Consider the following 23,872-nt stretch of genomic DNA (forward strand, 5'->3'; position numbering starts at 1 on the left):
GCGGGGCGGGCCCGGGGCGCGCTCTCTGCTGCGGTGGTCCCCCCCCACGCCCCTCCCCCGCCCGCGCGGACTCCCCCACCCCCGGAAATGCGGCTGAAATCGGGTTAATGCATAATCTGGGCGACGTGACGGGACTTCTAAGGGGCTCCAGGCTGCGCTGGGGCCGCAGCGGCAGGGGCTCCCTGTCGGCGGGGAGGGGCTGCCAGATCCCGGGACCCGGCCGCCCCTCGGGCCCAGCAGGGCTGCGCCCCTTCCCCGGCTGGAGGAACCCCATGGGGGACCCCAGACTCTCGCTGAAACTGGGGACTGAACCTCGGCCGGGCCAGGACCTCCGGCCGGTCCAGGCGATGCCGCGCCCCCGGCTGGCTGGGACCAATGGGGACCGGAGGCTGCGGTGATTGGTCAGGTAGGAGCGCGGACCCGCCCACCTCCCGGTCCCGGATCGGCTCCGGCCCTACCGCAGGGCGGAGGGCTCCCCCTGCCGTCCTGCAGCTGCAATCTCGGGTCAGCGGTGGACGTCCAACGACGCCCGCGCCAGCTCCCAGACAGGCGCTTCTCTAGCCAGCCTGGCTAGGAACACGCGGTAAACCGAGTTCCTGAGGGTCCAGGTTAGAGCCTGGCCTAGCTGAAGATCGAGGAGGAGGGAGAGGAGACTCCTCTGTCCCTCCAGGGCTGGATCTGCTGTGCCCCCCTTCACCCCAAGCCGGCCACAGGTCTCTGAGCCAGAAGCAGAGAAGGATGAACTGCCTCTGGAGGAGGGCCCCACCTCGCCAAGACACTGGTGCGGGGCTTCAGGAAAGGAGGGTGGCGCCGACGCCTGTGCTCATGCTTGCTAAGTTGCAGTGCAACAGGTGAGGGTGGGAGCCCAGGGAATGCGGCTGGAGCCAGGAGAGTGCCCCGACACAAACACACCTGCCCGGCTGCACGGATCTGTTACAGGCAAGCCAGACCTGGGGGTCCCCCAGCCCAGACACGGACCCCCACAGACCAGAAAGGGGGCTTCTGGGCCTCCAGCCAAATCCCCCTGAAGAGTCTGAAAGCTGAGGCCTGAGTGTCCTGGACTTTGGCCCAGAGAGGTGTACGTTCTGTGTCCCATCCCCCCATCTTGCCTGTGTCCAAGGCTGACTCGCCTGGCTCCTGCGGGGCTCTTTTGGGAAATCGGTATAGAAGGAAGCCTCTGATGTGGAAGCGGGTGCAGATTGTGCCCAATCAGGTGCTCTCCATCTGGGACAAGATCTTACCCATGGACTGGATGAACCCCATTCCAGGTGCCCCTCGCCTGCTAGCCGTGGCCTCTCCATCAGGCGAAACCCTGAAGGGAGGTACATTTGTCTCCCTTCGGCAGCTCGCCCCGTTGTGATGTGTGTTCATGGCCTGTCCCCACCGCTCCGCAGACCAGCGCAGGCTGGATGGGGCAGGCTGGTGTGTCCTAGAGGGCCAAGACGCCCGGAGCCTCCTGCTGGTGTAGACGAGCCTCCCTCACAACCCACCCAGCCGGGCCCTAGGGACTCACCCCCTCACCACTTCCAGGGTGCTGGTCCCAGCAGGGACCTCACTTTGTGGCATTTGGAACCAGGCCTTCCCCTCCCTGTGCTGTCTGCTGCCCAGGACGTGGGGGGAGGGGACCAGTGGTGCGGTGGCTGGCCGGGGCTCCACCAGGGCCAGGGATGGGCTCCAGCAAATGTGCCTCTTTTTGTTTCTCTACAATTTCCCAAAGGTGTGGGGATACATCTTCAATTCCTGGGGGAGTGGCGAGGGCAGTGGGAGTGTCACTATTTAGGTTCCACTAGGGCTTGTCCCTTAACTTGGCAACCCCAGCCTGATCACCACCAAGCGACCCTGGGCTCTTTACTCAGCTCCCTCCTCGCCCCTCCCCCAACCTCATCATCAGGGGTGTGGAATGGAGGGCTGGCTGATGCTGCGGCGTGTGGGGAAGGGGCGAGAGCAGGCAGAGGCAGCCATTTAGCGTTGCATCAGCTTTTATTACAGGCACTTGGTCAGGGACTCGGGTGGGGGCCCTCAGCGTGGCCCCCGGTGCCCTGCCCCACCCCCCCGCAGGCGCAAGTTCATGTACACCGTGCACCCGGCCGTGAGCTCGTACTCCCCCAGCTGGCGCTGGTCCTCCATGGGCTTCCCCTCGAAAGTCAGCCAGAACTGGTCAGCCTGCACATTCTCCTGCCGGCACACCTGCTGCTTGAGCTCCGCCACCGTCTGCGTCAGCCGGATCTCATAGGCGCTGTTGCGACCCCTGTCATTCCTCACCAGGATGCTCAGGGGGGCGTCGCAGTTCTGCACGACCAGCAAGACCGTGCTGCCGGGCTGCAGGCCCTGGCTGACGAGGCGGACCCTGTCTTGCAGCACCGTGCCGGCCGGGTGGGTGGCCAGGCGCTGCTGGAAGGGGGGCACTCCGGTCTTCTGGGCGATCTGCTGCTTCAGCTCCGAGCCCAGCATGGAGTCTGTCAGGTGCACCAGGAACTCCTCACCTCCCAGCATCTTCACCTTCAGGTCCCGACCCTTTGGGCATCACACAGACTCAGAGGCCCTGGCACCAGTCTTGGGGCCCCTACACGCACAGCATTAGTCACAGCGCAAACTCCTAAGGCCCCTAGACGCTGCTCTCTCCTCGCCGTCCTCCCCGCCCACCAGGAGAGGGACCCCGGGTGCTGGAAACGCACAGGAGTGCATTTCTAGAAGAATGGCCAGCCACCCAGGACCATCATGTCGCCTCCCTTCACCTGCTAAGATGCTCCCTGTGCCGGCCCCAAGGAACTTCAGAGTTGGCCACTGGGCAGAACCGGCCTTCCAAGACCCAGACCCTGAGGGCAGAAGGAGCCCTGTCCCTCCCCTCCTGCTGAGGCACCTGGGGCGCTGTGAGCAGCTCTGCTTGCCTGGCACACAGTAGATGCTCCACCCCCGGGAGACCCCACGAGGGGTAGGAAAATCAGCTGGTGCAGAGCCCACCTGCCCCCACCTGTCAGCCCCCTCACCATGGCTGTGGGCTCTGGCGCCGAGTCCTCCACAGGCACTGGCGAATCGCAGGGCTTGGCTTCCAGCTCCCGCTGCAGCCCTCGGGACTCAGCCCTTTTATGGGCCTGAGCGAGCACGTCACGCACGGGGCGGTGTCGGCCGAATTCCGCTCCAGTTTCGGTTTCCTTTTCCCGAGGCTAGCCCCAGAGTGAGTGGAGGAAACAAAACAGAACGGTGACCGAATCCCTGCCCCTCAGGGGTGTGCCTTCGGAAACCCCCTAAATGCCTACCACATCAGGTCCTTCACGGGATGACAAGTCGTGATAACACGATCTGAAGATTGGAAACTTTCGCTTTCCATTTACCAATTTGCAAAATTAGCAAACTTGGAAAGCATTGTCATGGTCAGTTCAGAAATAACAGAAAATAGTGACAATCCGAACTACTCAGAGGTAATCACATCGCTTTAGGACAATATTTGTTCAGATTGCTTTCCTGTGAAAGAGATTCACCTTTTTTTAAAAAATTATTTATTAATTTTTCCCCCAAAGCCCCAGAAGATAGTTGTATGTCATAGTTGCACAGCCTTCTAGTTGCTGTATGTGGGACGCGGCCTCAGCATGGCCGGAGAAGTGGTGTGTCGGTGCGCACCCAGGATCCGAACCCGGGCCGCCAGCCAGCGGAGCATGCGCACTTAACCGCTAAGCCGCGGGGCCCGCCCAAGATGCACCTTTTGTTTCTACAAAAATGAACTCATGGACACTATCCCTTAACCCAGCGAGGCCATTATAGCCTAGAGTGTGATTTAGTAACCATTCTCATATTATTGAATATTTAGTTTGTCCCCAAATTTTTACTATTACAAACAGCACATAACGGTCATAAGTTAGCTAAAAATAAAAAGTAAATACATTTTTAAATAAAAAAGTAAAAGAGTGGAAAAAACAAAATGTTTTAAATATGAATCTTGACCATTTTACCTCCCTCCTCCCCCAAAATCTCATAAGGCATCAAAATTGTTAACACACAAAAAGCAAACAGGGGGTTTTATTTTATATCTTTTTAATTTATTTTTTTGAGGTAACATTGCTTTATAACATTATATAAATTTCAGGTGTTCATCATTACATTTCCACTTCTGTGTAGACTGCATTGTGCTCACCACCAAGATTCTGGTTGCCATCCCTCACCATACACACGTGCCCCTTTACCCCTCTCACCCTCCCCCCAAACAAGGGGTTTTAAATTTCTTTCTTTTTATTATTATTATTTGTTTGTTTGTTTGTTTGTTTTTGCTTGAGGAAGATTGTCCCGGTGCTAACATCTGTGCCCTTCCTCTACTTTGTATGTGGGATGCCGCCACAGCATGGCTTGATGAGCAGTGTGTCGGTCCGCACCCGGGATCTGAACCCACGAACCCCAGGCTGCTGAAGTGGAGGGCGTGAACTTAACCACTAGGCCACTGGGCTGAGCCCTTTTTTTATTATTTTAAGTTTATATCTTGATTCATTCCTTACATGGATAATATTGGTATTATAAAAAGAAAACCACAAACATTCATTGAAACAAAGAAAACAGAATGTGAAAATCCCCCATCTCCTCCAGATGGCCACATTAAACATGGTGTATATATCTCTTGATTTCTTGATGTTGGCATGTGGTACTATGATCTTCATTTTCTTTTATTTACTTCCTCCTGTGTTACCAGCTGTCTTCCTGCTTCTGATGGGCAGAACTAAATGCACGGTTATTAAGGAGGCAAGCCACAGAACCTGGGGAGCACCTGTCTTAGTCTCCTGCCGTAACAAATCACCACACACTGGGGGGCTTAAAACAACAGATATTTATTCCCTTGCAGTTCTGCAGGACAGAGGTTCGAAATCCAGGGAGACTAAATGGCCAAGACTATCAGGCTTGTTAAAAATAACCTGATTTTACATGGCTTATAGAAGACAAGAATCATCTGAAATATAAAGATACAGGAGATTTGAAAGTAAAAGGATGGCAAGAAACATACCACACAAATCTTGACTAAGGGAGACAGATGTGGCCATATTAACAATTTTATTAGCATATTAACAAAGAAATCTTATAGGCAAAGCGTTTCCGGAGATACAGAATAATAAAAGCTTGGATTCACTGTAAAATGAAATAAATTTAAACTTGTAGGCACCTAATAACATGGCCACAAAATATATAAGTTCTAGTCACAAATGTTAATATTCTATTTATGAAATTACAACAGTCACTTATAAAGGGGCCTTTGGTTAATATTTGGTCTCATTTACAAACTAATTTAAACTTCCTTCAACTTTTAAAACAACATCTATAATGTTTAATATACTTGATTTTATTTTATTTTTTTTGTGAGGAAGATCAGTCTTGAGCTAACATCCATGCCAATCCTCCTGTTTTTGCTGAGGAAGACTGGCCCTGAGCTAACAACTGTGCCCATCTTCCTCCACTTTATACGGGATGCTTAACTGCTACGCCACGGGGCCAGCCCCCTGATTTTATTTATAAGCGCTTCAACTAAGAACAGCAGCAACAGCGAAAAACCTTCCCAAGAACGTGCACAGTTCTCACCACTTACACCTGTACACCCTGGTCCAGGGCACCACCCTCTCTCACCTGGGCCACTGCAGATACATCCTAGGGGTCTTGCTTCTATCCTGCCCCACTCCCATAATCTGTTATTGACCAGCAGCCAGAGTGATCTACACAAAACCTTCCATCCCCATGGCTTCCCATCACCCTCAGAGTGACAGAAGGAGCTTAAGCTTGCCACAACACAGCGGCATCTGGCCACTTCGCTTGCCCTCTCCTCTCCTCTCCTGTCCCTCCCTCCTCCCCTGAAGGGCTTGGCTCCAACACACTGGCCTCCTTGCTGTGCTTAGGGGGTGCCAGGCACACTCTTGCCCCAGGGCCCTTGCACTGCTTCCCCTCTTCCTGGAATGCTCCCACGACCCACATCTGCATGGTTCACTTCCTTCACCTCCTTCCAGTCTTTGCTTAAATGTTACCCCCGAGGTGGGGCCTCCCTGACCACCTGCTCCCTTGCTGCTTCTCCCCACAGCACTTTTTACCTTCTAATAACCATATAATTTACTTATTCGCTATTGTTGTGGTCTCTCTCCCTCACTAAGATGTTCACCGTGGAACCTGCCTGTGAAAGGTGCAGAGGACTCTTGCGTGTGAACGAGTGAATCTTTACACATGTAATGAAATCAAATGTAAAAATGTGCTGAATCTTGAGTTTTCAGAATTCTGAGTTCTCAACAAATTAATCTTCCTATCTTTCTGCTTAAAATCATAAACCTCAATATTTTATTAAGTATGCATTTGAATTTAGAATCTCAAGGCTAATCTGACATAACATTCCAAAGTGTAAAAACTATGAGTCTGATTTTTTTACAACTTTTTTTTTTTTTTGTGAGGAAGATCAGCCCTGAGCTAACATCCATGCCAATCCTCCTCTTTTTGCTGAGGAAGACAGGCTTTGAGCCAACATCCATTGCCAGTCCTCCTCCTTTTATTCCCCAAAGCCCCAGTAGGTAGTTGTATGTCATAGTTGCACATCCTTCTAGTTGCTGTATGTGGGACACAGCCTCAGCATGGCTGGAGAAGTGGTGCGTCGGTGCGCGCCCGGGATCCAAACCTGGGCCACCAGTAGCAGAGCGCGTGCACTTAACCGCTAAGCCACGGGGCCAGCCCCTGATTTTTTTACAACTTTAATGAGGTATAATTGACATACAGCAGAACCTCAGCTATTTTTGTGCAGTTTAAGGAGTTCCCACGTAGCTACCACCCGTGAACCCGTTACCACAACAAAAAGTGGACTTTTTTTTTTTAAAGATTTTATTTATTTATTTTTCCCCCCAAAGCCCCAGTAGATAGTTGTATGTCATAGCTGCACAACCTTCTAGTTGCTGTATGTGGGACACAGCCTCAGCGTGGCCAGAGAAGCGGTGCATCTGTGCGCACCCGGGATCCGAACCCGGGCCGCCAGCAGTGGAGCGCACGCACTTAACCGCTAAGCCACGGGGCCGGCCCTACAAAAAGTGGACTTGACTTTGCATCATCTTCTCTCTACTTAATTCTGACTTTTGGAGGATCACATAAAGCTTGTTGCCTGTTCTAGAAACAGTGCTGCCTTCCTCACGGGCTGGGTGGTTCTCAGCCGGGTGAGCCCCAGTTGGGCCTGAGGGTTGGGCCGGACGCGGGACTGACCGTTCCCCTGGCTCCTTCTTCACGTGGCTGTTGCAGGGACCGGACCTCACAGCCCAGATTCTTCCATCTGATGAAAGTCGACCGGCCTCCACCTTCCAACAAGACTTGACTCATCTCTCTGTTCTCCACCTTTCCATTGGCCAGTCACCACTCCTGATACCATCATCTGGACACATCTGATTGGCTAGAGGCCCTGGGTCACAGCTTGAGGGTCCCCCTGATGATAGGGCTGGGGCCCTGTGGGGTGATGGACTGGGTGGCCCTGCAGGCCTCCTGATGGAGGCATTGGGGCCACAGGGGCACCACGGCTTCTGAAAAAGTAGCACAGGGCTTGTTACTCACCGTGGCCACCAGGAAATGTGTCATCAGAGACCCCGGGTGGGCCACGTTTCTTAAGGAAGGTGTATTGTTGAAGTCTAATTAGCCTGGGCTCATTGAATAAGCAGGCTCCTCTTTTCCATATTCTCACAAGGAGTGTCACCCTGTTCCTCCAACGAGACCAGGAAGGCTGAGCAGGTGGCACCCTCTGACCTGGGCCACAGCCTCACTGTCCTGGACCCCATTCCTTCTTATGCCAGAGCCTCACCCCCGCTTGTCGGCACGTCCCCCTCCTGGCCACAGCCCCCTGCAGTGGGTGTCTGGGGAGAGCAGGATGGGTGTGGTGCAGAGGGCGCAAAGGAGGCCGCTGTTCCCACACTGACCTGCAGGCCCTGGGGCCACTCAACAGCCCAAACAGACCCTGAGCTGGGAGGTTGGCCCTCAAGGGAGGAAGGGGGAGGTCTGCAGATGAGAAGGATTCCTTTTGCTCATTGGGCATGGCCTGTAGGGAGGGAGGGAGGTGGAGGCAGAGCTAAGATGGGGGAAGGCTGTTCTGATCTGGGAGAGGCAGGGAGCTAGAGCTGGGCTATGGGAGGAGCAGAGGGTGGAGGACTTAGTTCAAACCCACAGGCCCTGCTGAGGGCGAGGGAGGAGCCCATGCACCTGGTGAGAGCAAGGAGGGACCCAGCAGGCCCCACGGCCAGCTGGACACACCTGGACTCTGGCCTGTGTGGTCCCTGCGCTAGGACTGCAGTGGTGTGAGGGCCAGGCACACCCACAATCGGGGCAGGTCAACTCACAGCCTGTCTTCTCTGAGTTCAGACCCACATGAGAACAAGGCCCCGAATCTACAGCGAGGAGACCCAGGGCCAATGGTACTAGAGGCACTAACACGGCAGCTGGGGCTTGGGCTGTGCCCAAACTAGGCTCCCTGATGTCCCCTGGCACCGAGCAACACTTCCACCCCCACCCCAGACCAAGCTGGGCAGCCTCAGGCACCTGACAGACCCAAGCCCGGTGAGGAGAAAGCCCAGGGGGAGGCCCTGTCCCCTGGGAGGTGAGAGAAGAGGTGGAGAGGGGGATGGAGAAGGAGGGAGCAGCTACTCTGCCCTCCCTCTGACAGGACTCTGCCCTCCCCCAGGACACCGGCGGTAGCCTCTGAACTGGGACTCCTGCCTGATGCCCCCATGAGGTCCAGAGCCCAAGCCTGGCCACACCCCATAGCTGTCTTACTTCACCCGGTAGGGATCTGGGCCTTGGGGCCAAAGCGGGGAGGGGAGGCTCAGATGGGGAGGTTGGGGAGAGGCCCCACTGCCAGATGGAGGCAGAGAGGCCACCAGTCTACAGTGTTAAGAAAATTATCCCAAACTTGGAAATCAGGCACAAGGAGCCTTTCTGTCCTTGAAGGTCCCCTGGAGTATCTGTTTTTTTTCCTTTTTTCTCCCCAAAGCGCCAGTAGATAGCTGTATGTCATAGTTGTACATCCTTCTAGTTGCTCTATGTGGGACACTGCCACAGCATGGCTTGATGAGCAGTGTGTAGGTATGCGCCCAGGATCTGAACCCCAAACCCTGGGCTGCCAAAGGGGAGCGCGTGCACTTAACCACTACGCCACCAGGCCGGCCCCGCCTGGAGTATCTTTGCTGATATTCTTTTTTTTTTTTAATTTTATTTATTTATTTATTTTCCCCCAAAGCCCCAGCAGACAGCTGTATGTCATAGCTGCACGTCCTTCTAGTTGCTGTATGTGGGACTCGGCCTCAGCATGGCCGGAGAAGCAGTGCGTTGGTGCGTGCCCGGGATCTGAACCCCGGGCCGCCAGCAGCAGAGCGCGCTCACTTAACTGCTAAGCCATGGGGCCGGCCCTTTGCTGATATTCTTGATGTTATAAGTCAATGTGGTGTAGACGTCTGTCGCACCAGACACAGGGTTTCTGTCCTGGGGAAACATGGTCTTGCTGCCCCATGTGGCATCTGCCAGTTTCGTGCCTGCCCTGCATCCCCTCCCTGCCTGTAAGCCTGAGCCCCTCACAGCCGCCTGGAACCAGCTGGTGTCCACATTGGGGAGCTACACAAACCCTTGACGTGTGCTCACCCTGTGTTTGTATGAAAGTCATGTCTTTTTGCCTTGAAAATCATATTTTGACGTCAGATATTGGAAGGTAGGCTCCCACTACCCAGATGCTAGGATGCTGTCACCACTCAGATTTTAGGACAAGATGATGTCATTCCCTGGATGGTGGGAGATGCCATCTCTGTCATTCATTCATTCGGTCAACATGTCTCTACAGAGTACACACTATGTGCCAGTTGCTACTCCTGGACAAGACGGAGCTCACATTCAGTGCACAGTGCACAGACAGTGAATGAGATAAGCAGCTGCAGAGGCACATGCTGCAGGGACAAGTGCGGAAAAGAAAGGCAGCACAGGAAAGGAGCACGTGAGTCCTGAGGTGCAGTAGGCAGGAGAGGAGACGCCAAAGTGGTTTTTGAGTAAAGACCTCACGGAGGGAAGAGCTTCCCAGGCAGAGGTGCAGGCTGTGCAAAGGCCACGAGGCAGGAACGTGCCTGCACACGTGAGGCAGTGAGGCTGGAGAGTGGACGCTGGAGAATTGCTGGGTGCAGATGGCCCACTTTCTCTAGGGAGGGTTCTGACCTGATAAAGCTCAGGCTTAACAGGCTCGCCATGACTGTGGTGAGAAGGAAAGACCGCAGGTCAGGAAGGAAGCTGGAGACCCATCAGGAGCTTCTAGGAAAATCCAGGCCAGAAGTGATGGTGGCAGGAGAGCGAGTGGTGAGAAGTGGGTGTTTGGACAATCAGGGAGGTCCCGATGGGCCAGTGTGGGGATGGACTCCAAGTGTTCAGGTGGTGGCAGAATGTTGGTCTGAGAACTCCAAGAAGGGTCAGATGCAGAGGAGACGAGGACCCTCGGTCAGGCCCGGTCACCAGGCAGAAACGCCCCAGCCGTCTGAACAGGAGGGTTAGTGTGGAGACTCGCTCACCGGGTGTCAGAGGACTGGCAGGCAAAAGGGGAACATGGCGGCACTGCTGCGTCAGTGCAGGGGGGACGGGGAGACCAGCCCGAGGGGCGGGGCTCCGCAGGGAGGAGGCAAGACCGCAGGTGGTGCCCAGAGGGAGCTTGACCATCCCCCTTAGCTCCAGCCTTCTGGCCTGTGCCCCTGTGGGCGGGGCGTCTGGGTGGGAGGGCTCCAAGGTGGCTGTGAAACTGAGTGGAATGGTCAAAACCCAGCATGGACGGCGACTATCAGGAGCTTAGTGGACACGTGACATCTGAAAGGCCGGTCAGAAGTAAAATCCGGTCAGAGACACAGCCGAGGTTCATGGAGAAGTCCAGGCTGGGGTACCAATCAGGAGTCATCAGCAGAAACCTGGGTGAGGTGTGTGAGGGAGTCAGTGTAGACAGAGGACCAAGGTCAGAGCTGGAGGGCGAGGAGTCCGGAGAGACCAGAAAGGCGGCAGGCGTGGCGGTGAGCATGAGCAGGAGGGCCATAAGGGGTTGATGCGGCTGAGAAGCCGGTGAGGGACGTGTTTCCAGAGGAGAGAATGTGAGCCTCGAGGTTAGACTGTGGAGGGCTGCAGTTAGGAGAAAGGACCTCGACCAGAGGAGCGAGTGGCCAGGAGGGAGGCGACAGGATTGCCAAAGGAGAGGAAGTCCAGAAGGCTGGAGCACCATCCAGGTGGATTTTGAGGTCACCAAGAACTATGTTGGGAAGTCACAGGGAACCAGGGGATGACACCTTCAGGAGACCAGGAAGGCCCCTGGGGTGCCGCCAACTTCAACAGGGTGAGGTCTGACAATACGAGCTTCAAAGTGGAGAAGAGACTGGTCTAGAAGCGCCAAGGGGGAAGGACATCTTCCAAGCAGAAAGGCGGTCCAAGAAGAGGGGAGAGAAAAGCAACACCAGCAGGAGCCAGTGGGAGGAGGCGGCACCCCAGGCAGATCGGGGTTGGGAGGAGGGTCTCTCCCTACCCAGAAAGTGGGGGGACATGGCTTCCCAAATGTTGAGAAGAGTCAACACTCAGATTTTGGAGAAAGATGTTGACAAGGCCCGGACCACAGGGAGATGCTGTCCCTCATCAGGTGCTGGGATGCTCTCACTGCCCAATATTGGCGGCTGAGGGAAGGGGTGTCGGTCCCACGGCCGGTAAGAGTGGAAGACCCCCCTTCGGCCATGGGGGTGGGGACTGCACTCCAACCTCGAACCTTGGCGTCAGCAGCCTGGTGCTCCCGGCCTCTGCCTGGGTTCTGGGCGTCTGCTTCCCTCGTCTCCATCCTGCATCCTGGGATCCTTCAGCCCTAGCCTCTGTCACTTCACGGTTCCAGCAAACACCCATGAACAACTCAGCACCCAATTCCCACTTTCCAGAGAATCTGCGATGGGTCTAGCCTGGTCACTTGACAGCTCTGGTCCCAGCTGCCTGAGTCCATGGGCTGCTGCCCCTGGGCAGGAGAGGAGGGACAGACTCTAAGGACATTGTGAAGGCCAGGGGCAGGCAGTGGTCTACAGCGTCTCTGATGTTCTGGAGGCCAAGTGCCAGTGGAATGCTGAGGGGCAGGGCAGAATGCAGTCACCACCCTCATGTCAGAGGTGGGGAGAGGACCTGCACAGACAGCATCTGGCAGGCCCTCAAGGGACATGAGCTGAACGCTATCATGTGGAATGCTGTCACGGTGGCCAGATGAGACGAGGCCCCCTACAGGCCCGGAGCCCTGTGTCTGGCCTGGAAGATCCTCCGTCTTTCCCCACAGACTACTCCACTGACTTTCCTACCTCAGCCCCCGCCCCCCACCCCCATGGCTAACAGTGGGCCCTGGAGATGCCCCTGGGACCACTAGCCATCTCGGGCTTGGCCCACTTGGGCCTGGGTCCAGGAGGACAGAGAGATGGCCTTTGATGGCTTCCTAGAAGCACCTCATCAGATGGAAAGCCAGGGCCCAAAGCCACTGAGCTTCTGCAAATGCTGCAGAAAGGAAGGGATGAGGACAGGGAAGAGGGGTGGAAGGGAAAGGCTGCTCTTCCTGGGTCCAGGACTTGGTCCGTCGCAGCTATTCCACTCAGTACTGCTGTGTAACAAAGGACCGCAAAAAGTCATGGTAAACACTGTCCTCTTCCGAATCAACAACTGGAACAGAACATGCAGGGGCAGCTGGGAAGACGTGAAGGAGGTGGCTCGGCAGCCGCAGGTCGGGATCATCTGGAGATGTCTCACTCACATATCTGGCCACTCAGACCTCCACTGGGCTGCTGCAACACTTATACAAGCCCTCTCCACGTGCTCTGTCATGGGGCCTCTCCTCAGACCCTCTCCAAGGGGCCTCTCCTTGGACCCTCTCCTTGGACCCTCTCCTAGAGGCCTCTCCTTGGGGCCTCTCATTGGGCCTCTCCTCCTACCCTCTCCTCAGATCCTCTCCTCCTACCCTCTCCTTGGATCCTCTCCTCGGGGCCCCTCCTCGGGGCCTCTCCTCCTACCCTCTCCTCCTGCCCTCTCCTCCTACCCTCTCCTCCTGCTCTCTCCTCCTACCCTCTCCTCGGGGCCTCTCCTCGGGGCCTCTCCTCCGATCCTCCCCTTGGGGCCCGTTTGGGTCCTCACAGTACAGCATCTGGGTTCTGAGAGCTGCTGCCCCAAGACAGCAAGGCTGACATGTGAGGCATTTTTAAGATCCAGCCTCAGAAGTCACATCTTGCCTCTGCCCTTATCCTTGCTGGTGGATGTCACAACGTCTCATCACGGGCACACCCTGAGGGTATGGGGGGTGGGAGACATTGTGGCCATCTTTGGAAAATGTGATTTGCCACACCAAGGTCTAAGCACCATTTCCCCACTGCAGCCCCAGACCCTCCCTCCCTCCTCAGAGCAAGGGAGCCCCGTGGGCCCCACCAGAGAGCAAGTCCAGATGTGAAAGGCAGGGAGGGGACTGTCAGAGGGCGGGGGCCCAGAGAGACACAGCCATACAGACAGTGGGGGTGCAGCCCAGTGGGAAGGAGTCGGTGGGTGATGACCCCGGCAGGCGCACCTTGCTCTGGCCTGAAGAGGGCTCCTTCTGGGGCGGGGGCTGGGATGGCCACAACAGGCTCCTGGAGTCCCTGGCAGAGGCATCCCTCCATCTCTGGCAGCCGTCTGAGGATGAGCCTGTGGGGCACAGGGCAGAGGTGAGCACAGGAGCCCCTCCCTGCCTCAGCCTCCCCTCTGCTCCAGCCCCGCCCGCAGGCCTCCCTGGGGCAGGAACAACTGTAGCTGACAAATGTCCAGCTCTCACTATGTGCTGGGTCCTTGTAAAGTCGGATCCCACTCTTTTCCAATAACCCTGGGATAAGTAAAAAGATAACCCATTTTGCAGGTGAGGGAACAGGTACAGGAGGGCGAATCCATCGCACAACTACGAAGGAAAGAATGGCCAAGAAGATGGCTCCTCAGGCCTCTCCTTCTAGCCGGAACCCATGCCTGGTCCCCCAGGAGGCTGGGGGCGCCCGGAGGCCACGCAGACCCGCCCCCAAGGCTCAGGGGGGCAGCTCCCCACGACTCCCAGCAGGAGGAGGAGCCGCCGGTGGCCGCTGGGGACGCTCGCGGGCTGTCTGTCCCCCGCGCAGCCCGCTCGCCGGGGTTGGGGTGGGGTCGGGGCTTCGCGACCACGGTGACCTCCTGGTCAGCAGGACTGCTCCGAGCCTCCCCTACACCGGACCAATCAGCGCTCCCGGGGCTTTCGGTGCTGGCGGGGTCCCCTCCGCGGATTTCTGCCCGCCCTCCGCGGCTTTCCAACGCCCCCCTCCCCCACTCCGCACGAGCCTCTGGGGCCGGACCGGGGAGCGGGCGGCCCCACCTCGGTGAGTGACAGCTGCCTTGCCGCCTGTCCGGAGGCGCGCACCCGGCGTGGACGCGCCTGTGTAGCCGGAGGACCTGAGCCATCTGCCGCCCCCAGAGGACCGCGGGAGGGGTCGGTTTGGCACCAGGATTCCGGAGGGCTTCCCGGAGGGGGAGGCGCGGGACTTTGCGTGGCACAGGACTTGGGCCAGACTAGGGTTGGCCTGGGAAGACGTCTGGACAGTGGGCCCGGACTGGGACCCCGGAACGGGTGTGGGGGCGGGGCCAGCCGTCTACACCACCCACTAGTTGGGCCCACAGCCGCCGAGGCGACCCTCCCGAGCTGCCAGTCGGCGCGCTCCCTGGCTCAGAAAAGCCCCTCAAGGGGTCGCGACCCCTCCCCGGGTCGAAGCCCCCGGGTCCCCGCGCCCCTGCCCGCTCTTCCCCTCCGCCCTCAGCCCTGCGGCCCCTTCCCATCCCGGGACACCACTGCCTCCTGGGCCTTGCAGAGGCGCCGCTTCTCTGAAGACCCCACTGCGAAGACTTGGGGACCACCCAGTCCAGGAGGGGTTCCCGGCCCCCCGCCACCGACCCGCCTGTATCTTACAACTGAGTCATTATTTTGTCTGTTTGCCGTCGCCTCCCGCGCCGGATTCGAAGCCCCGAGAGGCGTCGCAGCCCGGGCCGCGGGCACCGGGTGCATCAGGGACGGAGCAGGGCTGCCGCCGGGCCCAGTGGGCTGGGGACCCGAGTACTCCAAAGACCGCAGTGCCCCCCAACGCAATTAAAAATGAAACATCAAGCACGAAAATATGTTTTTCCCGCTATGCCGCTTTGAATAAACAAACAGAATTTCAGCAGTTGTTCCTCATTTTTTGTGAGCCCTAATTTGCTTGCTGGTGCTTAGCCCGCTGTCTGGTAATCTAGAAAAATCTAGAAGAGTGTGACGTCATCAGCCCCATGACATCGTCCCACCTGGCTGTGTCATCACCCACCTTCACCCTGAGACATCACCTCTGACTCTCTGGTGACATCGCCAGCCTGACCAGTGACATCCTTACATTCTGTTCCATGACGTCATCCTGCCTGACTGGTGACATCACTTGACCTGCTCATTGGTCCTATGCCATCATTTTTTTTATTATTTTTTTTAATGAGGAAGATCAGCCCAGAGCTAACATCCGTGCCAATCCTCCTCTTTTTGCTGAAGAAGACTGGCCCTGAGCTAACATCCCTGTCCATCTTCCTCCACTTTATGTGGGACGCCGCCACAGCACTGCCTGACAAGTGGTGCGTCATGCGTGCCCGGGGTACAGAACCTGGGCGGCCAGCAGCGGAGCGCGCGCACTTAACTGCTATGCCATGGCCTACGCCATCATTTAATTGTCCTGTGATGCCACCCTGCCTGCCCCATGTCCTTGGCCAGCCCACGTCTCCTGCACAGTGGGTGGTGTTTCACGTTCCCTGTGTCATAGGCCTTGCGTGGGTGCCGCTGGTGGTGGGGGTCCCGGAGGCTGAGCGCGCGGCAGGTCGGATTCCGATGCTGTGCAGAGGTCCTAGGCCTTCGCAGGGACCGGCGATGGCAGAGGAGGAAGGAGGAGAGGTGTGGCCGAAGGTGCCCGCTCCTCGGGGGCGCCTGACCCGGTTCGCCTCACGGATCTTCCTTTCAGGTTTCCCGCGCCGCCCGCCGTGACCTCTGCGCCCCGCCTCCGGGGGTCCGCTGCCCGGGCTAGCCCGGAGAGACCCCTCTTGGCGCGCTGCTCGGAGGGTGGCGGCCTTGGAGAGAGCGCTGCGATTTTCCCGCCTGGTTCAGGCGGTGCCACAGGCGGGCGCGGGCGGGGTGCCCAGCTCGCTTTTGTCGCTCGCGGGCTGCTGGGCTGGGAGCAGACGCGTGACTGACAGTCGGCGGGGGCGGCGGCCCTGCGCCGGCGGGGGGAAGGGTGAGAGAAGAGCGCAGCCGCTCATTGGCTGGAGCGAGTGTGGGAAAGAATGCGGAGCCGGGTTCACACACCCCGCGGCGGCTGTGCCTTAAATAGCCGGGCGGCTGGCGACGGGCGCGCTGGCCTGGAGCCTGGGACCCGCTGGAGAGGGATACGGAGGGCGGCGCGCCCCGCCTGGCACTGGGAGGCGCGGGAGCGCATCATGCCTGCAGACATCCCGGGGAAGCCGAGAGCCTCGCCGCTGGCAGGAGCGCCGGCCAGCGCCAGCCGAACCCCAAACAAGCCCCGGAGGGCGGCCGAGCACCGAAAGGTGGGACCTGGTCAGGCGTGGGGTGAGAGGCGTGGGGGGTGGGTACGGATGGACGCAGGACTTAGCCACTGCCCGACCCGCAGTCTTCCAAGCCGGTCATGGAGAAGCGGCGCCGAGCGCGCATCAACGATAGCCTCGCTCAGCTCAAGACCCTCATCCTGGACGCCCTCAGGAAAGATGTGAGTCGGGGGCGGCGGGTGGGAAGGGAGATCGATGGGCTGAGGCGCGGAGCCCAGAGTCTCAGGCACTACTGGGCTGCAAGCCGCCCACACCGGTCCTGCCCCCAGAGCTCGCGCCACTCGAAGCTGGAGAAGGCGGACATCCTAGAAATGACTGTAAGGCACCTGCAGAGCCTGCGGCGCGTGCAGGTGACAGGTGAGGCGCCGGCGGCAGAGAGGGAAGGGGGCAGGCGCGGGACCACCGCCGCGGGCACCGACCTGTCCCCTGTCGCCCCCGCAGCCGCGCTCAGCGCCGACCCCGCCGTCCTCGGCAAGTACCGCGCCGGCTTCAACGAGTGTCTGGCCGAGGTGAATCGCTTCCTGGCCGGCTGCGAGGGCGTCCCGGCCGACGTGCGTTCTCGCCTGCTCGGCCACCTGGCGGCCTGCCTGGGCCAGCTGGGGCCCTCGTGTCAACCGGCCCCACCGCCTCCTGCTGCGGAGGTCCTGGCGCCCGAGGTCTACGCCGGGCGCCCGCTGCTCCCCGCGTTCGACGGCCCCTTCCCCTTGCTGCGCCCCGGGGCCACCTTCGCGCTGCCGCTCCTCCCGGGCCTGACCGGAGCGGCCGCCGCACCCAGATCGGGGCCGCAGGGCCAGGGCGCGCCTTGGAGGCCGTGGCTGCGGTGAGGCCGCGGCGCTCGGACTGGAGCGGAGGCCGCGCCCCGTTTTAGAGCCGCAGCCTTTGCTGAGACTGTACCAGACAATATTTATTTCCTCAAAGTTTTGTTTTGTTTTGTTTTTTGTCTTTGTGAAGAGTTTAATCTGGTGGCGCCTGTAGCCGAGGCAGCGCTGCGCTTCCTGTGGCCCTCAGCAGTGGAGGGTCAACTGGTCACTTGGCGCTGGACTCCGGGTGGGGCTTCGGGAGACCTTTCCCCAGGCTCCGCCCCCTGGGCCCGGCCCCTCCTGTCCCACCAGGCCTGGCGGGTGCACCTCCGCATGGGGTCCACCTGCCTCTGCGCTGGAGCCGGCGACCCCCCTTGAAGTGGGGGGTGTGAGACTTCCCTCAGGAAGCTCAGGCGGGAAGGTGACAGTCACCACGTTTTCCAGAATGTGTCCCAGTGTTGGGAAGCAATCAGCATCACTGGGCAAGTTTTTTTTAAGGTACCTTTCCCCACTCCCACTGCCGGGGACTCTGGAAGGTGGAGGTGTGTTTTCACACTGTTGTCGCAGGCTGCTGAGCTGTGGTGAGGGGTGACTGTGCCCTGAAGCTTCAGTTTTGGCCTAATCCACCTCCTGCTTCGTTCTCATGGTTCAACACAAAGCTGCCTATGCCCACTGGGGACTGAGCCTGCCCCAGGCCACTGTCTGCCCAGGAGAGGGGTGCCAGCAGGAGAGGGCAGGGAACTGGGGCGAGTCCAGCAGAGAGCACTTAGTGCTGCAGCTGAGTCCAGTCTGCTGTATGCCCTGCCCTGCCTGGAAGGGGGCCCCCCCCAGCAGTGGGAAGGGACTGGAGCTTCTTCCTGCCCGTGGATCAGTCCTGAGCATTTGCCGTGTGTTGGCCCTACGATACCGGGCAGCGATATAACAGCAGGTTGGACATCGTCATGTCCTGTGGTCCCAGGTCTCCTCGAGCTGTTGCTGGGGGCTGTGCTCCAGGTGTGATGAGGGGGTGGTCCCAGTCACACAAGCCAATACTGGAGTGTCTTATCCTGAACCTGCCTGAGGCCGAGCCAAGATCCATTTCCCAGCTGCAGCCGAGATCCTCAGATGGCTGCCTGCCGCCTGCCTGGCCAGGGCCCCTCGTGGAGGAGGAGGGTGAGTCACTGCCAGAGCTGGTCTGCCCCTTCTCCAACGGCTCCCAGGTCTGTGCTATGGCAAGGGTTCACCTGGGCCCTCCTGGACGTGGCCATGCTCAGCCGGCAGGGACCTCCAAGTCCCCACCAAGCCAGTCACCTGCTGCTTTCTGCTGCCTTGCCCATCTCCCTGAGCATCCAGAGCCTGGTGCAGTGGCATGGACGCGGCGGCCGTGTGGGCCAGGTGCTGCTCCCTTGGACATACACACACTCAGTGAGCCTGACCCTGGGGGAACACTCAGTGAGCCTGACCCTGGGGGAACCTCAAAGTAACGCCTCTTCCTTCAGAGCTGGGGCAGTGGCAGGACAGTGAGGGAGGAGGTGTCGATCAGCCCCAGGGACCCTCTTGAGCAGGAGGGCTGCAGAGGATCTATTGTGGGAGCTGGAAGCTCAGGTTGATTGGGGGAGGGGAGCTGCTCAGGGAGGGCCTCAGTGTGGGGGTGGGGGGTGGGGGGTGGCTGGGGGCTTTGGGATGTGAAGCTGGGTGGGGGATGGTCAGGGCATACTCACAGCTGGGCCTCACACGTCCTGCAGGAAGGGCAGAGAGAGTGGAGGCCTGGGGACATCACCTGGAACTTGGGTCACCAGACTCTCCCTCCTCCCATGGGCAATGACAGCTGTGGACCAGGCCCCTAGCCTGTGTCCCCTCCCTGCCTCTCTTCCTGTCCCCTCCCCCACACATGGCCTCCTGACCCCCGTCTTCCTTCCTTCCTTCCTTCCTTCACTGTTAGCCCTGCAGGGACCTCTCAGGTCTGGGAGGAACCACACGCTGTCCCTCAGACAAGCAAGCTCCTCCCGGCCTCTGTCTCTTTGTACTCAGCCTCCCCCCCTGGAATTCTCTCCCCACTTTCCCTCTTGAGGCAGCCACCCTGGGCTCCGTGGGCTCCAGAGGCCACGTCTGTGTCGCTCACCTCCGTCCCCAGCACCCGCATGGAATAGCTAAGGAGCTCAATCCATACTGACCTAGTTAATGAACTTGAATGAAAGACAAGCCAGGAGGTTTGGGGAGGGGTGTCATCCTGGGTCAGATTAGGGAGGTCTGAAGAAGCACAGCCCAGGCTGGGCCCCCAAGGGGAGGGGCCTGGGTACAGGGCAGCACAGGAGGCTGTCTGGGGCCCCCTCCCCAGGCTGCCCCTTCTCAGCAGCTGAGGGGAGCTGGGTCTCAGGAACAGCATCCTCGCCTCCAGCTGTGGAAGGAACCACGCCCATCCCCACGCCCAGCGTGGACACCTGCCCGGTCCAGGGGAGAGCTGGGCAGACTCTCCCAAGTGCTTTTTCTGGTGGGAGGTGGTGGGAGTTGTGGCCCCAAAGGTGGGGTTCTCCCTTCACCCTTTTCCTCCCTCCCACCTCCTTCCACCCATTTCCTGCTCCTTTTCCTACCTCAGACAGGCCCCTTGGAGGATGGGCTCCAGGTCATTCACCTGGTCCCCTCCCCCCGTCAGCTGTATTTATCTTGGTTTTCCTCTTGAACAATAGATGAAGCTCCTTCTAGGGCAAGGCCCTGGAGGGGGTGAGGGAGGAATCAGGACTTCTTCCCCCTGAAGGGACGGTGTGGCCAGAACTTCTCCATGGCAGGCGGAGTCTTGTTCATCTGCTTCCTTCCAGCCCACTTCCTGGCCAAGACCAAGGGTCGATAAATGTTTGCTGAATTCATGTTAACGGTCAGCTGATCTGCTTGCTTCTGTGGGAGCCCTGTTTGGCCGTCTGTCTGCCTGTGGGGCCAGGGCTTGGGGACTGAACAATGACAGCGAATCATAGGTGTCTGACATCTGGAGAAAGACTCAGTCCCTGTGGTGATAAGTCAGTCTGGCCGGGCCAACGAAACTCCAGTCCCTTGGGAATTTGAAGTGGGGGGAGGGGGTGGGGCTAATTGGAGCCCTGGCTTGTGGGAGGTGAGGCCTTAGCCACCCCCCGAAGCTCCTATGGTCACTTCCAGGCCCCAGTGCCTCCCGCTCACCCAGCACGTCCTGGCTGCAGGACCTGCTTGTTTCCCAAGGAGGAAGCTGAGCCTAGAGGGTTTGCAGCTGTGCCTAGCTGCTCTGTCCCTGCTCCAAGACACACCTGGAGGATATACCCACCCTGGGATGCACCCATGAGCAAGGAAACAGGCCCTGCAGTTGGCAGCCTCCCAGAAGGCCCCAATGACCCCCCTCCTGGGAGTCAGCCTTGTAAACGTGTTGAGGTCCACCTGCGTGACCAATAGGGTCCTGCAGATGCGTTGGGATGTCTCTCTGAGATGAGGTTCAGGTGCCTCCCACTGTCTCTCTGTCGCACATCGTTCACTCAGGAAGACTAGCTGTCCTTTGCTATGGAGAGGCCAACAGTGTGGACCTGAGGCCTCCTGCCATCAGCAATGAGAGTGAGTTTAGAAGCAGATCCTCTGGCCCTGCTAGCCTTCACGTGAGACCCCAGCCACTGCTGAGATCTTGATGGCAACCTCGTGGGAGACCCTGAGCTAGAACCACCCAGCCAAGCTGCTCCTGGATTCCCATCCCTCAGAAACTGTGTGGGATAATAAATGTTTGTGGCTTAAGCTGCTATATTTTAGGTTAATTTGTTATAGCAATAAATAACAATAGTAAGTTTTATGTAAAATTTAAAATAAATATAAATAAAAGCAATAAACAACTAACGTTCCCAGGGTCACCACCACTTGCCCTCATGATGACAGGATTGTGGAAGAGGTTGAGTGGGGACACAGACTGGAATGGGGGCAGCCCCTGGAGCTGCAGCAACGAGCAGAGCGGGTTGGCGTGACTTTGATCCGAAAGCAGTTTCCCAGGGAGCCCTTGCCTGGTGGGTGCAGGGACGGTCCAGGCCCAGCCCAGCCCAGCCGTGCTGGTGCTGCCTAGCCACAGCCCAGGCTGTGACCCCCACACCTGTGGCGTCTGGGCAGGGCTAGGGGTCATTTCTATGGCAGTAACTGACGGGCAGCCTGGATTGGAGCACAGGGCTGGGGGTTCGCAGTCCCCAGGCTTCAAACAGGGACAGGTGTGGGAGAGGCTCCATGCTGGACCCACCGCCCTGGGCAGGTCTGGCCTCAGCTGGCCTGCCACCTGCAGCACAGACACTGCAACATACCGGGGCCACACTGACCTGCCCCAGGTGGGGTACGTCCACCCTCTCTGCTTTCTGGTATCCATGGTTACATCCTGAGGGCAAAAGCACCAGCTGCTGGTGCCTCTCCTGACCCCACACCCACCTGGTGGCTTCGGGTTCACTTGGGCCCCTGCTTCAAGTGAGGATGCCGAGTCTGTGGGGGGAATAGAAGGTCAGAGTAGAATCCTGAAGCCCTGTGTTTGGGCCTCGCCAACCCCTGACTCACCCACAGGAAGAGATGTGCACGCGCCTGAGCCAGCAGGAACCCCCCTCCTGCTCTCCCATCCTCACCCACTTGGTGGGCCCGGAAGGGGGACCTCCCTGTAGCTGGCTGTCCCAGCCAGAGGCTGGTGGGGGGAGGGCTTCCCCAGCTCCGCCCCACTCTCACTGGGGCCCCCCACTGCACCCCTTGCCCTGTCTGGCACAGTGAAGGGGAGGGTTCAGCAGCCCCAGGTGAGGGGAGGCACTGCTGTCCTCTTCCGGCTCCCACTACCACACCCCAATTTATGAGCTGACTGGCCTGTGCAAAATAACCCCCGCAGAGAGCAGGGGGCTGGCGGGGCTCCAGCCCGAGCACCCCCAACTCCTGACCCTTCTCATTGTCTCTCGTGGTCCCGGGCCCTGCAGGGCTCTGGACCTCAGTTCTGCCTGCCAGCCCTGGCCAAGCGTCTCCTCTACATGGACCGGGAGGAGACGCAACATCAGGCTGGGACAGGGCGTCACCTGGCTGCTTGTGCCTGCGATTTCCTTCTCTCCCATTCAGCTGCAGGAAAAGAGGAAGCTCCATGAATGTGTCCCTAGGAATTTGGTTTGCTGAATTAAGAGGCGGGGGTAACATCCAGAGCTGAGCGGACCTGTCCACTTGGAGTTGGCAATCTTCATCAGACTCCTTAGGAGCAGAGACCAGGTGCTGTGAACTGAATGTGTCCCCTCAAATTCGTATGTTGAAACCCACCTCCTAAGGTGGTGGCATTAGGAGGTGGGGCCTTTGGGAGATGATTAGGTCATGAGAGTGGAGCCCCCAGGAATGGGATTAGTGCCCCTATAAAAAGGACATGACACGTGAGCTTGTGCTCGCTGTCTCTCTGCCATGTGATGATGCAGTGGGAAGGTGGCCATCTGCACCCAGAAGAGGGCCCTCACCAAAACCTAACCTGCTGGCACCCTGATCTCAGACTTCCAGCCTCCAGAATGTGAGAAATGCATTTCTGTTGTTGATAAGCCCCCGTGTCTGTGGTGCTTTGTTGTAGCAGCAGAGTAGACTAAGACACCACAGCCTAATGTGACCAAGCAGGTTGGAGGCAAGTGGTTGTCACTGACTTTCTGGAAATCACTGGACAAATGCCTCCCCGTCCTGCGGACAGAAACTAAAGCTTCGGTGTCTGGGCTGATGCCCCCTTGTGCAGGGGCTCCTCCCTGGCACCAGGGCACACAGCTGGGAGTGGGGCCCGAGGATCTGTGGGCCCCTCAAACGACCCCCAGGGAGCCTTATCCTCAGCCTCAAATTTGGCCTCCTGCCCAAGTCCAGCAAGGCTGCGTCTTCCTTCCTACTGCACCCAGCGTGAGGCCCGAACCCGGGGAGCCGCCCGCCCAGCCTGGAGCTCGGGAGTGTTGTGCGGATCAGTGAAACAGTGCCCGTGACGTACAGTCCCCACGAGGGGCTTAGAGCTTGGCAGCTGTGGTTGCAGGGCTGGTCGCTGTGACTGTGCTTGTGTAACCAGTCTGTGGGTTTCCCGGCTGCCGTCTACTGCAGGCGGGGTGCACAGTCCCTCAGGTCTGTGATGCGGTGTTGGAGGAGGTTGGGAAGAGGGAAGGGGGAGGGAGGCATTTACCACCTGTTCATGGATCTGTAGCTGCCTCTGGGCCCCCAGCAATTGTGCCGCCCAGAACTAGGCTCCATCTGGGCAGCAGGCAAGGAGGAGGAACACACAGAGCCAGAGACACACAATCTCACGGTCAGAGACACGGCTGTGGAATCGAGAGACGTACACTGAGTCAGACACAGAGTGAGACCCCCCAGAATGGCCAGGGCCCTCCCTACAGAGACACACAGATTCAGATGCCCCTGAACCTTCTTCAGTCAGCTCTGAGTTTGGGAAGCCAGCAGACACGCATCCTACCCCACAGTCTCCCCGCATTCTCCACAGTGTGGGGCTCCTGTGTTGGGGCAGCCTCAAG

General features: G+C 58.5%; 2 protein-coding genes across 2 annotated transcripts; one reads left to right on the forward strand and one right to left on the reverse strand.

Moving 5' to 3' along the window:
* Positions 1-1,961: 1,961 nt before the first annotated feature.
* On the reverse strand, positions 1,962-13,908 carry ISG15 (ISG15 ubiquitin like modifier). The gene is made up of 4 exons (XM_014784221.2): positions 13,893-13,908; positions 13,553-13,668; positions 2,988-3,164; positions 1,962-2,514 (listed from the first exon to the last, which is right to left on the reverse strand). The coding sequence occupies exons 1-4, from the start codon at positions 13,906-13,908 to the stop codon at positions 2,020-2,022; spliced, it is 804 nt and encodes a 267-aa protein (XP_014639707.2). The 3' UTR covers positions 1,962-2,019.
* A 2,403-nt stretch (positions 13,909-16,311) lies between these two features.
* On the forward strand, positions 16,312-17,522 carry HES4 (hes family bHLH transcription factor 4). The gene is made up of 4 exons (XM_087447064.1): positions 16,312-16,587; positions 16,671-16,766; positions 16,875-16,962; positions 17,047-17,522. Exons 1-4 carry the CDS (start codon positions 16,327-16,329, stop codon positions 17,427-17,429), a joined length of 828 nt encoding a protein of 275 aa, XP_087303190.1. The 5' UTR covers positions 16,312-16,326; the 3' UTR covers positions 17,430-17,522.
* The last annotated feature ends 6,350 nt before the right edge of the window (positions 17,523-23,872 follow it).

Source organism: Ceratotherium simum, chromosome 22 (genome assembly GCF_057802395.1).
Source record: "Ceratotherium simum simum isolate JZ-2026a chromosome 22, ASM5780239v1, whole genome shotgun sequence".
Classification (NCBI taxonomy): Eukaryota; Metazoa; Chordata; class Mammalia; order Perissodactyla; family Rhinocerotidae; genus Ceratotherium; species Ceratotherium simum.